The 16780-nt window shown below is 45.6% G+C and overlaps 1 protein-coding gene across 14 annotated transcripts in view; it reads right to left on the reverse strand.

The window, feature by feature from the left end:
- The window catches only part of TMEM255B (transmembrane protein 255B), a 50777-nt gene that overhangs the window by 25279 nt on the left and 8718 nt on the right, over positions 1-16780 (reverse strand). For 7 of the 14 annotated variants that reach the window (XM_081045916.1, XM_081045917.1, XM_081045918.1 and 4 more), the window contains 3 exons: positions 14299-14361; positions 6941-7030; positions 2688-2768 (listed from right to left, as the gene is read on the reverse strand). In XM_081045916.1, the coding sequence (XP_080902042.1) occupies positions 2688-2768; positions 6941-7030; positions 14299-14361 (234 nt within the window). Of the gene's footprint in view, positions 1-2687; positions 2769-6940; positions 7031-9335; positions 9443-14298; positions 14362-16780 lie in introns of all 14 variants that reach the window. The other 7 variants (XM_081045906.1, XM_081045907.1, XM_081045908.1 and 4 more) reach the window with 2 other exon arrangements.

Genomic DNA, 16780 nt, shown 5'->3' on the forward strand with positions numbered 1-16780 from the left:
TTCCTCAGCCTGCCCTCCCTTCCCCCATGCCCGGTGCAGCAGGGCCCTGCCCTACAGGGGCAGTTAGAAGACCAGGCTCAGCCATGCCAGGGATCCATGCGACAACAGCTGCTGGACAAGGAGAGGATTCTGGGTACCATGCCTCCAGGCAGAGACCCCTCCAGGTGAAGATTTGTCCAGATGGGGATGCCCCCAGGTGGGGATTCCTCCAGGCAGGCACCCCTCCAGGGTAGAATAGGTGAGGACTCCTTGAGATGGGAACCCCTCTGGGGGGAACAGGTGAGGACTCCTCCAGGTGGGACCCCTCCAGGCAGGGATTTGTCCAGGTGGGGATAGCTGGAAGCTCCTCCTCATGGGCCCTCCAGGGGGGACCCTTTCCTGACCACACAGAGGACAGCTCCCAGTAGCCTGATCTGACCAAGCTGGCCCCTGCCTAAGCCACACAGAGGCCTCCCCTCAGGCTGCAAATGTCTGGAAGACATTTAATGTTAAAGGAGCAAGATTGGGGCAAGAACACGTCATTTCTTCCTTCCCTCAGTGCTGTTTGATGTGGGGGTATGAACCGTGCTACCTACATTTGGGAAGTAAGAGGGGCATCGACCATCCTGACTTCAGAAGGAGGACAGGGACGTTTGGAGAGAAGAAGGACCTTCCAAGGGAGGATTGTGCACCAAGTGATGGGCAGAGATTCGAGCAGATTCTCCAAGCTCTCTCTCTCTGCAGGAGCTGAGGGCACTGGGAGAGGCAGAGACCCAGGCACACCAGAGGTCCTTAGAGCCTCCCTGGGGCCCTGGTGGGTCAGGAAGCTTTGGGGATCTTGGCCCTTCTTCAAGCGGCCCATTGGGCTTGTGGCCTTTTATTCAAGGTTCTGTGGTTAACTTCTAGAAATCACGCAAATTGGCAATGAGGCACTCTAGAGTGCTTGAGGAGGGTAGTAGAAAGATTAATTTAGAAATGGTATGGGCAACAGTCCCGAAGGGGCAGAGACCAGAGACAGGCCAGTGGGAGTCATCAAAGTAGCCCCAGTGTGACGAGACCCAGAAGAGGACTGGGGCTGGGAGGCATCACGGGTGAGAAGTAGAGGACTGACGAGACGATAGGCACGGGACAGGGGGAAGGAGAGCAATATGTGGCTCGGAGCCAGACACCAGCTCATGGGAAGGTCAGAACTACAGGATGGGGAGCTGGAGGTCAAAAGGCCTAACCCTCACCCCAGATGTTCTCTGATGGGAGTTGTCCCCTCCTTCAAAGCGTAAAGAGCAGCAGCAGGGGACAGTGGCTTAGAGGAGGGTCAGCCACGAGGGGCCTGGAGCCAAGCCCAGTCCACTGTCTGTTTTCTAGGTGAAACTGCATGGCCGCACACATCCGTTTATGCATTGCCCGTGGCTGCTCTGGCACTGGCAAGACAGAGTTGAATAGTGGGGACAAAGACCATCTAGCCTGTAAATCCCAGGATATTACTGACCCTTTACAGAGAAAGTTGCTGGCCGCTGGTTTGAGCTGTGTGGGCAGCTTCAGCCCCTAAATCTTCAAGGAGCTTTTAAATCCCCATGTCCCCGGAAACCCTTCCTAGAGTGGGGCCCAGCATCAGGATCTGCTCAAGGTGCTGGGCTGATTCCGATTGGCAGCAGGGTTGGGAACCCCTGGAGAAGAGATGGAGTTGGGGCAGCCCCGCACATGGGTTTGTCCTCAGAAGGCCTGACAAACAGGGTCAGGAGAGGGGCCCTACTTTTCTATGACCCCAGGAAAGAAGGAAGAAGCAGCATGAGGGCCTGTGGAGGTGCAGGGGGAGCATATGGACGGCCTGGAGAGCCCTTGACCCCCCTAAACAGACAGGTCCCCAGGGCTCCCTCCAGCCAGGAGAAGGGCCACAAGGGCTGGGACCAACCTTTGGAGAAAAAATGTGCAACCTCCCTTGGAGAGGGGCAGCAGGGAGCCTCTGGCCGGCAGCAGAGGCCTGCCCATGAGGCTACTCAGTGCCCCATGCCACAGCACACAGAATGCTCCTTCTCCTCTCTTCATGGAGCACCCCAACAACCTGCAGGGCGTTAACCACGGCATTTGCTCTCCGATGTTTTCCCAGTTACTCCTGTCTGTCTTCCCTCCTTCTCTGACATTTACATGCAGTTTGAGAGGCCCTGTTTAGTTAAACCAGCAAATCTACTCTGAGCTGGAGTGAAACGGCCAGACAAAGGGAGCTATGTGCCCACCTGGGATGGTCTGAGAGAAAATGGCATGCCACGGAGCAATTTGTTACTCCTGGCATTTCACAGAGCTAGAAATAGAAATGAAATCACCCTGCACATGTCCTTGGCCCGGGGACAGTCGGTGAGTTTCTTGACCAATGAAAATGTAGTATATTAGCTTTTTATTACAATGATTAAGTCAATAAAAAGTGTTCATTGGAGAAGCTGCACTGAACTGGACAAGTGAATTCTAGGACTGTTGTGTGTCCAAGAAGACAAGTCAGCAGCTGTAATTCCAAAATAAATATGACACATTAAGATATCAAATCTAGGTCAAAACAAAGTATAAGCTACAAATGCCTCACCATGGCACAGAGGGAAGACACGACAGGAAGAACTATCAGAATCCAAACATTCAGATTTTGACTAGGGACACAGAAAACTTTATAGGATCAGATGAGCAGAGTGAAATCAGACACATCAACCAGTGCTCTTGCTTACCTCTGTCTGGTAGACGTCATGCAAGTATCCCACGCCACTGGAGTAAAACTGGCATCTTCCCGAGGTGAGGGGCCTTGTTTCCTAGAGACAAACACAAATAGAACAGTATAGTTTCATATCCAAATCAGGAGTGGCCAGAGGCAATTTCAGACCTGTCTTCCATGGGCTGTAAGCCCAGAGGAGAGATGCCAAAGCCAACTAGAGCCTGCCAGATGGATAACATGAAGCAGGAAATACCATAGCTCGTTCCAGAACAGCCTGGCCCCTGCATTCAGGAGGCAGGCAAGTCGAATGCCCCAGGGGAACAGGCACCCTGTCCTTGAAAACTGGGCTGACACATCTTCTCCCATTGTTCATCACAGGGCAGCAGAAGGGAGGTGGTTGCACGACATTTTGAGGTATACTCCTACAACTCTCGACAAGGAGATCCCTTGGCTCCTGCCTCTTTCTCTAAAAGCAGAATATATTTTTCTACTAGGAATGGAGCAAGATGGATTTCAGACTAATTCACTCATTCATCCAACCAGCCAATCATCCATTCACTCACCCAACCATCCATCTAATCATTTAATCATTCGATCATCAATGCATTGATCCCTCCATCCATCCACCCTTCCATTCACCTATCCATCCATCCATCCATCCATCCATCCATCCATTCATCTACCTCTCTCTCCATCCATCTTTCCTGTTCCCTTCCTCCCTCCCTCTCTCCTTCTTACTCTCCCTCTCTCCCTCCCTCATTCTATTCCTTTCCTCCATCCATCCATCATCCATCCATCCCTATCCATCCATCCCCTTCCTTCCCTCCCTCCATGCATCTTTCCACACACCAACCACCCAAGTATACACCCACCTATGGCCTTACCCAACTATCCATCCATGAGTCTGTCCCCAACATTCATGGAGCAAAGTGCCAAACTATAAGGTTCCCTGGTATGACAGAATTCCTGCCCTTAGGGAATTAGTGAAGGAGACAGACAAACTGACAATTACAAAGTGCTTATAGTTGCTATGGTAGAGAACAACAAGTGGTGCACAGAAACTGTAAAATGCCATGAAACTATTTAATCTGTAAGTTATAAAAAGAGTTAGGATCCCAATGACAGTATTTAGTTTTATTACTGTGTTAGTCATAGTTCTCAAAACATTCCTACTTCTGACCTAAGAGAAGAATATAAAAAAAACCACCAGTGACACCGGCAACAGATAAGGACACTCATACATTCGTTCATCCAGGCAGCAGCTACTGACGGACTGGTGCCACCATCTGCCAGGCCTGTTCTGGACAACACAACAATGGGGAATGGAGCTGAGTCTCTGTCCTCAGTTAAAACCCCATGTGTCTCCTGCAGGGGTTGACCAACGATGGTCCGTGAGTCAAACCCGTCCCACTGCCTGATTTTGTAAACAAAGTTTTATCAGCATACAGTCAGACTCATTCATCCATGTCATCTATGGCTGCTTTTGTGCTTCGACAACAGAGCTGAGTAGCCTTGACAGAGGCCACATGGCCACAACCTAACGCACTGACTCTCTGACCTTTTCCAGAGAACCAGCCGCCCCTGGTTCACTGCACACCTGGCACAGGTAGGACCTCAGTAAGCATCTGTGAAGTGAACGAGGGAAGCAGGAACTGCCCAGGAGGTAAGAGGACATCGTGCCCCCAGTGCCAGTGCTGTGCGGCCAGTCACTAAAGATGCCTCAAAGTAGCCACTAAAACATTTTGGGGTGACCACAAAGTTGCTCTGCCACAGAGAGACAAGCCCACCCTGACGTGGAACAGAAAGTCTGACCAAGTGACTGCCAGCCCCATTATTTCCCATTTCTCTTGTAATGAACCATGAACTCTTTGAATCCAGCAGTCCAAAAGGTCTGACCAAATGCCCTGCTAGATGGAAATAGATAGGTGGGCTGATTCCTGACAGATCTCCTGCCAGTGACGACCTTCTGATTCCCGGGGACTGACGTTCTACTTCACGAGGCATCCAGCCAATCTGGAACAAGGGAGCCTGGAATTATAGCTAGTGATACCATGTTTCCCCGAAAATAAGACCTAGCTGGACAATCAGCTCTAATGCATCTTTTGGAGCAAAACTTAATATAAGACGTGGTCTTATTTTACTATAAGACCGGGTCTTAACATAATATAATATAATAATATAGTATAGTATAGTATAGTATAGTATAGTATAGTATAGTATAGTATAGTATAGTATAATATAGTAATATAATACCTGGTCTTATTTTACTATAAGATTTGGTATAATATAATACCCAAACATATTAATTTTTGCTCCAAGAGACATATTAGAGCTGATCGTCCAGCTAGGTCTTATTTTCAGGTAAACAGGGTAGTTATACCTCACCTGCAAAGATGATCGCTTCAATAAAACTATTTGTTCATGAAACGAAGCAAGGCTGAGGGGGCAGCATGCTTCTGTTTTCACCCCTGTAGCTCTGGACAGAGGAGATTCTTCCACCTTGGAAACCACTGGTTTTGAAGGAAATTTCTCTCAGACGTGAGTTGAGAGACAGAAGAGTCCTAGAAAAAGCTGACGCACCCAGCAGTAGGGCTGGAACCCCACTGCCAGCTGCTGTGCTCCCCTGCACTAGAAAGGAACGTCTCTCTCAGGAAGGCAAGACTGGTTTTCCCTTCAAGACCAGAGTCCCCAAAACTACTGGCCAGAACCAAGCCTTCAGTTTGGTGGGGAAAGTAAATAACGATCTCATTTTGACAATTCTCATAAGAAATTATATTGATCAGTTGTTCTGCATCTCCACTGAGATGGGGCAGCTGCAGACACACACTCCACAGTTGTTGCCAGTACTTTTATTACTAACTGGTCCACCAGGGCTTTATGTGGCTGCCTTGTGCGGTCCTGCAGTGTCCCTGTGATAAGGGGAAACTGCCTGAGCAGGACAACCAGCAGACTCAGGGTCAGGCAGCGTCATTCGCATACCCCTGGCTCTGACCTCCAGGTCAGTCTGCTAACACGGTGCCCAAATAACACTGTCTCCAGGGTGCTACTCCCACAACAGCATTCTGAGGGCAGACACAGGATTTCCTCCTTAGAAGGCCTTGGAATAATCAACCTCTAGCTACCATTGATTTGAGCATTAGGATGCTTGTTCATCAAGAAAAGGGCCAAGGCACATCTGTCTTTGCATCCCAGCTTGGGCGAGGCCTTCGATCAATATTTGCTGATTGAATGACATTTGAGAAAATTCAAGTGTGACAGTCCAAAGCAACCTGCTGACTTCAATAACTTAGGCCCGGCTCGGAAAATCAGGTTAGGATCAAAGGATATGCTTTCTGTTCTTACCAAGCAGCGTGCCAGAACCACGTGAGGGAATATTGGCCAGGGGCTCCGTTCAATTATCTTTCCAAAAATAAAACCCAAGAAACAAAAGTCTGGGACAAAATACATACAATTTCCTAAAAAGTGCTATAATGTAAATATTTATTCAACAAATGGTGAATAACCTAGAAGGACAATCGTGGTGCAGTTCTGGCCTAGGCCGGGTGAGTTAGGACGTCCACCTCTTCCGGGTGGCCCTCTGGCCCACGCAGCCTGGGGCCTCTCCATGCTGCCTGCAGGGACCCAGCCTACTCCCCAGGATCAGGGCTCTCCGGGATGGTTCTGCTGTGTTTTTCTCTATCTCACTCATATAAGGAGCAGCACAGTAGGCTTGTTTACCCCAGCATCACCACCAACGTGTGAGTAATGCCTTGTGCTATGATATTTGACAGCTACGAAGTCACCAGGTGATAGGAATTTTTCAGCTCCATTATAATCTCATGGGACCACCATGGTATATGCGACCGGTCATTGACTGAAATGTCATTTTCGGCACATGACTGTAACTATTGATAGACTCTTGCATCTCAGGCTTCCACACCATTAGACAAAATAAATGTAAAAGGATTTCACAGCCTATAACGTCAAGCTGGAAAATTCTGTCATAATCTTTTAAGACAGATGGATTTGAACTATAAAAACTGGGAAGTCGTGAGTCCATGGATTTCAAGATGTATACTTCTGTCTGTCTGTCTGTCTCTGTATGTGTGTGTGTGTTGCAGAAAATGAAGAAAAGTGGGAGAAGGAAAGACAGCAATTGGCAAACACAAATGGAGAGAGAAATAGTGAATGTCTCTGAGCTCAGCTCTGTGACATGAAATTTTATTTTTGTATTAGATCTTTTAAACCCAGGAAAGCAATTGAGAACAAAATTAAAAAGATGGAACTCACTAGGTGCCGAGCGGCAAACACACCGTCCACGATGGCACAGCAGAAGGCAGCCACCACTCCGAAGCTGATGAACACGATGGCTGCTACCAACTGGAAGCAGAAGGAAAAGGAGGGCATGGGCATCCAGTGTTTAACAAAAACTTTTTATGAAATGCAAACCAATTCAAAATCCCACCCTGATAGTAGCCACACATTTTGCACAACTCTCACTTCTTCACCACCAGCTTCTGTCCTCAACGACGTACAACTCAGGACAGATTCTAGGCCAGATTTCACCCTGTACAAGGTACATTCTTGCTGGTTTTCTATCTCACAATCAATCGACTGCCTTGTACATGGGGAGCGTTTTCAGGGCCCTGCCCCTCTGCACACTTTTCATGAACAATCAGGGTTTATTTGAACAGTGCCTACAATGGGTATTTAAACAATGTGCAATTTCTTGCTATTACAAACTCTGCTACAAAGACCCTAAATATGTTCTATGCATAAAACCTAGGTGTATGTGTGAGTAGGATAGATTCCTGGAACATTCAAGAACCCCTACTTTTAGATAGGACACGTTTACGGTCTCTGCACTTCAGAATCTGAGTGAGAAGGATACACTGACCTACAGCGAGGCTTTGCTAGTTTGACTCCCTCCAACAGTTTAATGGTCATATCCTTATATCCTGAATGACATTTCAGATTATTAATCTTTTAACTGTTGCCAATCTGAAGGGCAAAAAAAAAAGTTCTCATTGTTATTTCCATTTGCGTTTCTCTATTATTAGTGAGGTTGAGAATCTTTTCTTACAGCTGTTGGCCACGTCTTTAAATTTTTTCTTATGGAATAACTTCAGGTTTATCAAAACAAATAGCAAAAATAGTACAAAGAATTCTTGTATGTCCTTCCCTCGGAGTCCCACACCTTCAAAAACTACACCAATAACCTTCCTTATCTGTAACTCCTCTCTGCAGCAGCGAGAACCCAGCTCTCACGATCCACAATGGATGTATTTAGTTATTTTCTTGGCCCCAGAATATGCATAAAGTCATTTTGGAATTACTAACCCAGACCGCGTGAAAAGCAAGCTACTCACTAGAGTACAATATTTGTATGCAGTTCTTTTTGACTTTAGTCTTAGAGAATATGGTCAAAACCGGTTTTCCCACATGACTTAGATTGGCTCTTTCCCTCTGGTTGAGTTACTCATTAATAATGCAGTCAGGCTCACTGGTTACTATATTCCATATGGCCCTCTCCCACTCCATCCTTGTTAAGCTGCATTATTTATTTGTTCAACAAAGTATAGGGAGTTGGTAAGAAATGTTGCCTAGTTTGACACCCCAGAACTTTGGGGTGATGTGAAACTCCCAGTGACTACTCAAGGGGACAGAGGCTGAGACTCAAGGCACCATCCATGCTGCTGTTCCAGTATAGAAGGAAGCAGGCGGTTCCCTGGGCTGGCTTTGGATGCTGCCCCTTCCATGACACCTCCCCGCCAGCCCGCACGTGTTGCTTCCAAATGAAAGTAGTCCCCTGACATTGCAAATCAGAGCTGTCACCTGAGTCCTTTTCAGGGAATCTCTGAACTGGTGAGCTTTTCGGTCCTCAGTTTCCCCATTTGGAAAAGGAGGTACCTGGCTATGACTTACCAATATATTGAATAAATGCCTCTAGATACTCAAGCCAGTCTAGGTGCTATGGGTTCAGATGTGACAAACCAACAGATGTCCTCGGCCCTTCCCCACAGTATGACGTTTTATGATGAATTGACTAAAAGGGAATTTGGGGACTCGCTGCAGGGAGCTGGGCCTGTACCATGTATCCCCGAAAATAAGACCTAGCTGGACCATCAGCTCTAATGAGTCTTTTGGAGCAAAAATAATATGAGACCCGGTATTTTATTATATTACATTACATTACATTATATTACATTATATTATATTATATTTATTATATGTAAAATAAGACCAGGTCTTATATTAATTTTTGCTCCAAAAGATGCATTAGAGCTGATTGTCTGGCTAAGTCTTATTTTCAGGGAAACAGGGTATAAGCCTTGATCTGAACAACAAAAAATGATTTCCTGTTGGACCTTCTACAGTGCCGTGGCAATTTTAAACCTGCCTATTCTGCACAACTTCTCTGGGTTAACTGACTCAATAACTATTCAGTAGCTGTTCTGTGTGTTGGAGAAAAGCAGCAATGAGTGGGGTGGGGTCCCCATGGTGAAGAACTGACGTCTCAGGCTGGTAACCTCTGTAACAGGAGTAAACCAAGAGCTCTGGATGTGCACAAAAAGGAAGGACTCGTCTTACCCTGAGGGTGGGGGAAAGCCTTGAACTAGCCCTGGAAAAATAAGCTGAATTTCCTCCGGAGGCTGCGCCAGCCAGGAGCTGCACTCCTACCTACCATGTAACATTTGAAGTTCGCCAACGCTAAGGAAATGTAGACGACAACGCTTCCTTCATCTCAATGGGAAAAGGAAAATCCGTATGGCTTCTTACCCTATGAAATTACTGCATGCAAATAAAACGATTATGATGTAAAGAGTTATGCAAAAATCACTTGAGAAATTATACCTAATCAAACTTTTGCACTGCTGTTATGAAAAAATACACTAAAACATATATAAAAGATTCAGAAGGCAATTTTCAGACTTCCCAGTAGGGAGGCCAAGTATTTCTATTTTTCCAAAGGAAAATAAAGAGCCTGCATCTGATTTGACTGCCGTGTCCTCCCAGCCTCCTCTTGACCTTTCTGCCACCCCTAGATGGATCGTCTTTGTCCTCACTCAGCTCACACCCTTCAAAAATGAAATACTAGGCCCCACGGTGCATGCTTTTCTTTCAGTAGGCCGTGGACCACTGGGCCGCACCATCTCATTTTAGAATCATCTGGGGGAGAAGGGCGGTACATCCCCATTACTCCTGCTGAGGCTGCTTCTGTGATTAACTGCAAGGGCCTCAGCCCAGGACAGATGACAGAAGGACACAGCTCGCACTCTGTTCATAAGGGCACCTCCCAATTCTTGTTGGGCAGAATTCTCAGCCAAAGAAGGCAAATGACAAGGGACTCAAAGATGAACAAAATTACTTTAGAGTTGCCAAAGTCCTTTAGCACAGGGCATCCCATCTAATTGTCACAGCTGTGACATTACTACCTGAGAAACTTCCAGAAGTGGCACTGCACATGATCCACTATACTCCCTTACTTCTCTCACAAGTGTGCAATCAGAGCTGTTGGACCGTTGCCCTGGTAAGTTCATGATGTACCAACTAGATGACTCCTCAGAGAAGGCCATACTCCATATTCTGGTCAGGCGGCCAGCTCTGGCCCAACTACGCCTGGTCACAGCCTGGACAGCCGAGAGACCCTCTAACTGATTTCATCCAGAACTTCACAGAAAGCACAAATATCCCTAAGTATCCTTTAACATTGCAGGACTGCCTTCAACTGTCTAAATTTATAAACATGTTCTGATTTGGTCTTGCACAAACTGTGCCCACCATTTGAATGTCCTCATCAACTTTCTGCTGGTTCTGTCTGGTCGTACTTCCTCCTACTACCCCTGCAAAAGTAAAATCAAATGCCAGCAAGACCACTCATATGGTAAATGTAGTGCTAGCATAATCATACATGTGATATAATAAATTCAGTGCCGGGGTAGTCACATGCATGATATTGCCCAAGAACCTCTCTGGTGTGTCAACCCCAGGGTCCAGGTGATAGTGGTGGGAAAAATTGTTGGCAATTCTCTCCTCTGACTCCTCAAGAGGAAATGCAAAACTTGCCAGAATCAGCCACAGGAGCGCTGCCTCTTAGGAAAGACCCAAGTAGCTGTGGCTTTTGTATCACAGTTACTTCTCTCCTTTCCAGGCTTTGCTAACTCTCCCTGAAGCTAAGTAGTGAATTTAACAATACAAAGCCAGAAGAATGCACACAATAGAAACTGGATCAGTTCCCTGAAAGGCACAAACCCAGTCATTTTCCTTTGTATGTGAGGACTGCCAGAACCTATGGATTTTGCAAATGGAAACTGTCTGTTACTCTAGCAACAGTAAAGGGCTCTAGATTAAGGTTGTGGCTATATTTCGTGGCACGGTTTAGGGCCTCTTCTCTTGGGAGAAGGGCAACCACGTTATTCCCATTATTCCGGAGGGGAAAGGTCACTTTCAAACCTCTGCTGGGCTCATGGATTTGCATTCCAACAAAGGAAAGTAGATTAAAAAAACAAACACCAAATAGATAGATAAGGCTGTGGTGAAAAGAGGAGAAGACAGAAAGAAAATAGGATAAGAGGTGAATATATCCCTGGAAAGGTTGTCCCCTGGAGCGGTCAGGACTCTGTGTCCCTCATCCCTTGTGGGACATAGCAAGCTCTCGATAACTATTCGTTCAAATGACATGCATCTTTCCAGACACACAGGTGCTATAACCCATTGCCTGAAATTGGACTTTCAAATTCAAAGGAGGGAGGTCTCTGCAGGGAATCCTGCTGGCTGTCCATGCAGCACCTACCCCTCCTTTCTTCCTAACCAATGTTGATTGTGTTCGGGTCTCTCACTTCCACATTAGTCACATCCCTTTGGGAAGCTGACACCACCCAGCTCCTAAGTGAGACTGTTGATGAGGTAATCCAATGATAGGGATTGGTTTAGAAATGATTGCGGACCTGACAAATGAGATACAAAGGAAGGTGTGTTATGGGCTCTAGGGAAATTGTTTTCTTCCTGAGAGAAACAAAGGAAGACACCATATTCTTTCTTCCTCTGGATGCTGCTGTGTTGGGAGACTAACAACCCTGAGGAGGGCAGAGTGGAAAGAGAGAAGGAACTGGGGCCTCAGGACAAACTGAACCGTTGAATCAGTCAACCACAAAGCCACCCCCTCTAGCTGTCCTGAAGGGCTACAAATCCTCCCAGTCTCTGCCAGTTAAGGCTGCAGCTTATATTACTTGAAGTGGGCAATTTTGTGGCTTCTCCATTCACCCCCCCTCATCCCAACTCTCCACCCTTCTCTCAAAATTAACCAAACTTCTGGAAAGGTGTAGGTGGCAACGTCATCAGGAGAAGGTGTCACTCACGGTCCCTTGTCCTTCTGCCCATCCCCGACAGGTGTGGCTCAAGCAGTGGAGTGGAAAAGGGTGAAGAAAGCATTAGTTACCTGCTGAGACCCTGCAGGGAGGGCTCACCCTTGGAATATCGGGCAGGCCAGCAGGGACCACATTCTGAGATGAACTGACACCCATGAGGGGCGCCCTATATCTGTGTCCAGGCGCCTGAGGTGGGGTGTGGGAGTCTGAGGATGAATGGGGTATGACTGGGCTGCCGCCCTCCCTCCCCGGCCCTCCAGGACAGCAGAGGTCAAGCACAGGCCCAGTGCTATCTGCTCAGCCTCTAAGTGGTTCACTGTGGACATTGGCAGCCTTCCTACCTGATGACCTTTACATCCTCCCAGTGCAGTGCTCTAGGATCTGGGAATATGGTGCCTGAAGCCCTGTGTAGTTCCTGTATTTCAGCCCCTTTTTTCCTGTATTTCAGCCCCTCCCAACTCAGTGCTGGGAGTGGCAAAGACGGTCGAGGCTTCTGTATGAGAAGGTAAAGGGCTGGACATCCCCCAGTAAGGCTGATGAGATTCCCATGATGTCAAGACCCGAAGCAGAGACATTAGGCAGAAGAGTGGGGAGGAAGATAAGCAGGAATACTCTCACTGTAACACTCAACAGAACAGGAAAACAACCGGTTATCTGTAGGCCAGATAGCCAAAGGCTGACAACCTAACCCTCTGAAGGAAATGTGTTTTAATCTATAAGTTATTCTTATTAGTCCCATTGGTTCTTCTAATTCAGTGGATTTTAAACTATAATCTAGAAGAATTCCTCTCTCTGTCTGTGTCTGTGTGTGTGTGTGGTGGGGGGGGGTGTTCACATGTGCACAGATATGGTGGGAGGGGGCACTCAGCAGTTAACACACTTCTTAGGCCCTTAACTTGTCCATCTTTGGCCATTGATAGCCTTTGACCATGCTAGACTATAAAGCTATTGATGGAATCAATGATTCGTACGTCTGTTTGGGTGAGGAGAAAGTAATAACTCATTCATGAATGGAAAAATACCAAACACTGACTCAATTTGGAACATTCTTTGGATATCACTGAAGACTAACATAATAATGGGCAGAGATAATGGTGGAGCCACTTCTAATGATTAGATTCCACCCCTTAAATTGAACAGAGTGAAATGATACCATGTAATGATATCATCACAGATGAAATGATACTATGTCTAGGATTTGCTTCAAAATAATATGAGAAGGGAAAAATGGGTGGGAGATGAAAGGTTGGCCCTGAGTCAACAGTTGATGAAGTTGGGAGATGGGTACAGAGGGGTTCATTACACCAGTCTGTATACTTTTGAATATGTTTAAATTTTTCTGTAATAAAAAAATTAAAAGAAAAAGAAATCAAGAAAAAAGAAAGCATTCTTTATATTTAGATGCCTTTGAAATACAAGCACTCTCTTTTTAGCTGACGTTTTCTCAGCCAGCTATTGTCTCCTTTTGAAATAACTTGAATGTTCTGACTAACCTATGTGCTGAAATACAGTCTATAATGACGGTGACTATTCTCTGAACACCTGTTATGGGTCAGCGCTGTGCTAAGTGTTCTCACTTGCATTAACACACATATTCCCAACAAAACTGAAAATGAAGAAACTAAGGTTCAATATGGTCAAGTAAGTTTCCCAAGATCACACAGCTACTAATTGTAGACACAGGTTTTGGCTTTCATAAACATTAAATTAAATGTTAGATAGTGAAATATATGTTTACCATACAAAGTTAGCCTTGGAAGAATGCTTTCCCTGAAAAGGCAGCTATATGCATCACAAATAACACGGTCAGAAGACTCAGCTCTGAGAAACCTGGGTGGCCCCCTACATAAAGGGAAGCTTATTAGTGCTGCGGACCCCTCACTGCTCTGACAACTGCTGTCACTTCTGGATTTTCCTCCTTTCTCTCCAAGGTTTCCACTGTTTTTTTGTTTGTTTGTTTGTTTTTTACGAAAAGCCATAGAAATGGACCTCCAGCATCCAGACTGGAAAAAAGAAGCAAAACTATCTCTATTTGCAGGTGACATAATCTTATAGATGGAAAATCCTAAGGACTCCACTAAAAAACTATTAGAACTAATAAATGAGTTCAACAGGGTTGCAGGATACAAGACCAACATAGAAAAATCAACTGTATTTTTATACACTTGCAATTAACCTCAAAAATGTAAGTTAAGGAAACAATCCCATACTATTCAGCCATAGAACAATTTTTAAAAAGATGAAATATTGCCATTTGAAAAAAACAACGTACATTCTTACCATTTGCCTTCGATTCTCCACCAGGTTGATACCAATAATTCCTAAGAAAGATCCGAAGCCCAGCTGAGAGCAAAGGAAAACCAAGGGAGGAAACATCTGGTTAGCATGCCTACTGGCTTGATGCTGACGTTTAACAGCAAACAATGCACAGCAGACTGCCACCCTTAAAACATTCGATCCAAGGTCCAAGGCCGGCCATCCCCACCTCACCCAGCTTTGACCTCTGAGTGGCAGATGGCTTCGTCTACATTTGGGTTGGCTTCTCAGGCTCCATCAAAGCGGATGATTGGAATAGACACTGCTGAGACATGATCCATCTCGTCTTCTACATTCAGACATTTTAACTCTTACATCAGGTTAACTCTTGATTACAGGAAAAGAGAACATTATGTGTCCCGTCCCCCTCACAGAGGACAACCTCTTCACAGTAGCCCAGACCACTCACGGCCCATCTTCTGCATCTGATCACCAGGTGAGAGGCCCACCTGATATTTCTCCTGGGCCTGTCCCAATCCCATAGTTGGAGAAGAACTCCTCAGGTAAAACATTAGAAAACTAAAACCAATGGGTATTTCAAAAGAAAAGTTGCCAGTCACCCATGGACACGACAAACACTGCTCAGAGATGAGCTTTTATCTCAGGTGAGCAGGCAGACAGGTAACCTTAGGGAAGGAGAGGAGAAAGAAAAAGGAGGGTGCCAAGAGGCGCCTGAGAATCATTCTTCTTGTTCCTTGAGAGAGCCGAGATCTCAGCCTCCCCGGAGGAAGTGATGTTTGGATGCTGGAGAAAACATACACGGGACTGTCTTCATCTCAAAAAGAAGGCTTTGAGGGCTGGGCACCGGGATCCCTCCACCTGAGTGTGTCCAGGGAACACCGGTATGCCTCATCCTTCTATGCCTACCTAGTGGAAAAATTTCTTAACTATTGCCTCCCCTCAGCTTGAGGAATGCAGAGTTTCAGCAATGCCCAGAAATGACGGTGCTCAGAGCAGCTCGTTACAAGCTCTCACAGACAATGGAAGACTGCTGCCTGGGACCCTGCATTGGAGCCACTCTCACGTGGCAGGTGAACCCTGCCCATTGGACTTCTGAGTGACCATTGAGGCCAGCCTGGGGACAGCTAACCAGCTGACCTGTGCAACTGTGAAATCTCTAAGGCCATGGTATCCAATTTAATGCACTAAAAATCAGACCTATGTATGTCTACAGGTGTCTTTCTCTGTGATTATACGTATGGAGAGGGACATGTAAGCACAGATGTAGTTTTTACCAATAATTTAAGAATTCTCAAGGAGTAGGAGAAAGAAATGTTTTCTTTGTATGGAATTTCAAAATATCACAGTCTAACTCCACAGTTCAAAATCATCAAAATTCCACTTCAACATAAATGTATTAAAATATATCTATTAGGTTTCACTAAGTTCCACTTTTTTGGACTAGAAAAAAATCCTCTTTCCAAAATGTTGAGGTGTTTAGTCCCAGTTTCTTTCTGGGATCTGCTCTTTGCTCTAAGTCTCCAAGTTGGATGCAGGATCTCCACGGAAGTGACTTTTATCCACATTTTCTTTAAGTGAATTTCATCTATCATCTCCATAGTCTACTTTCAGAACCATCGGGCTGAAGCTCATTTCATGCTGGTCATGGCCCAGGAATCAGGTCCTTTACAGAGCACCTCGGATATTCTTAAGATGGGGAATCCTGAGTAAGTGAAGCTCGAAGAACAAGCAAAAAACTACTACTCAACACTGACCTTGAAACTTGGCAAGTAATTGAGGAGAATGCAGCCTCACAGCCACTCCCCGCACACCCCTCCCACATTCCAGGCTCCCCTTCCCATCCAGGACACGTGGCAGAAAAGCAGAGTCTCCAACAGGACATCAGCTTCAGGAGATTTCACTGATAAAACTTTTTCTGCACAGACACTATTTATATAGAGGGTGCCCAAAAATGTATACACATTTTAAGAAAGAAAAACTGTATTAAAATGGTAATACTCAATATATACCGATAACGAAAGATGAATGCAAGTCACATTTGACTGCTGCAATTACAAGAGGTGCTCAGAGTGGTTACCATCAGTGTCCAGACACTTCTGATTACGGTGAACTACTGCTTGAGCAACGTTGACCAAAGTGTCCACTTATATACATTTTTTTGGCATCCCCGGTATATGTTTACTCATAAATCATATATAGGTAGATAATGTTGAGACATAAAGCAGACAAAAAATAAAAACAAAGGATAATATAAAGATGGAATGAACAATATTTGTAAAATATTTTTGAATATTAAGAGTACCAAAAACCTTTCATCTTTACTAAAAATGTTATCGATATTATTACTAATCTTGATAAAACTTTTGGTGAGAGTAATATGATTAAATAAGGCTCATTTTTTTAAAATCTTGGTTTAGGCACTTTAGGTGCTCAACACAGCCGCTCAAGTTTCTGGTGCATTTTGCGGCATCACAGCTGACATAAA

The sequence above is a fragment of the Rhinolophus hipposideros genome (genome assembly GCF_964194185.1).
Source record: "Rhinolophus hipposideros genome assembly, chromosome: 4".
Lineage (NCBI taxonomy): Eukaryota > Metazoa > Chordata > Mammalia > Chiroptera > Rhinolophidae > Rhinolophus > Rhinolophus hipposideros.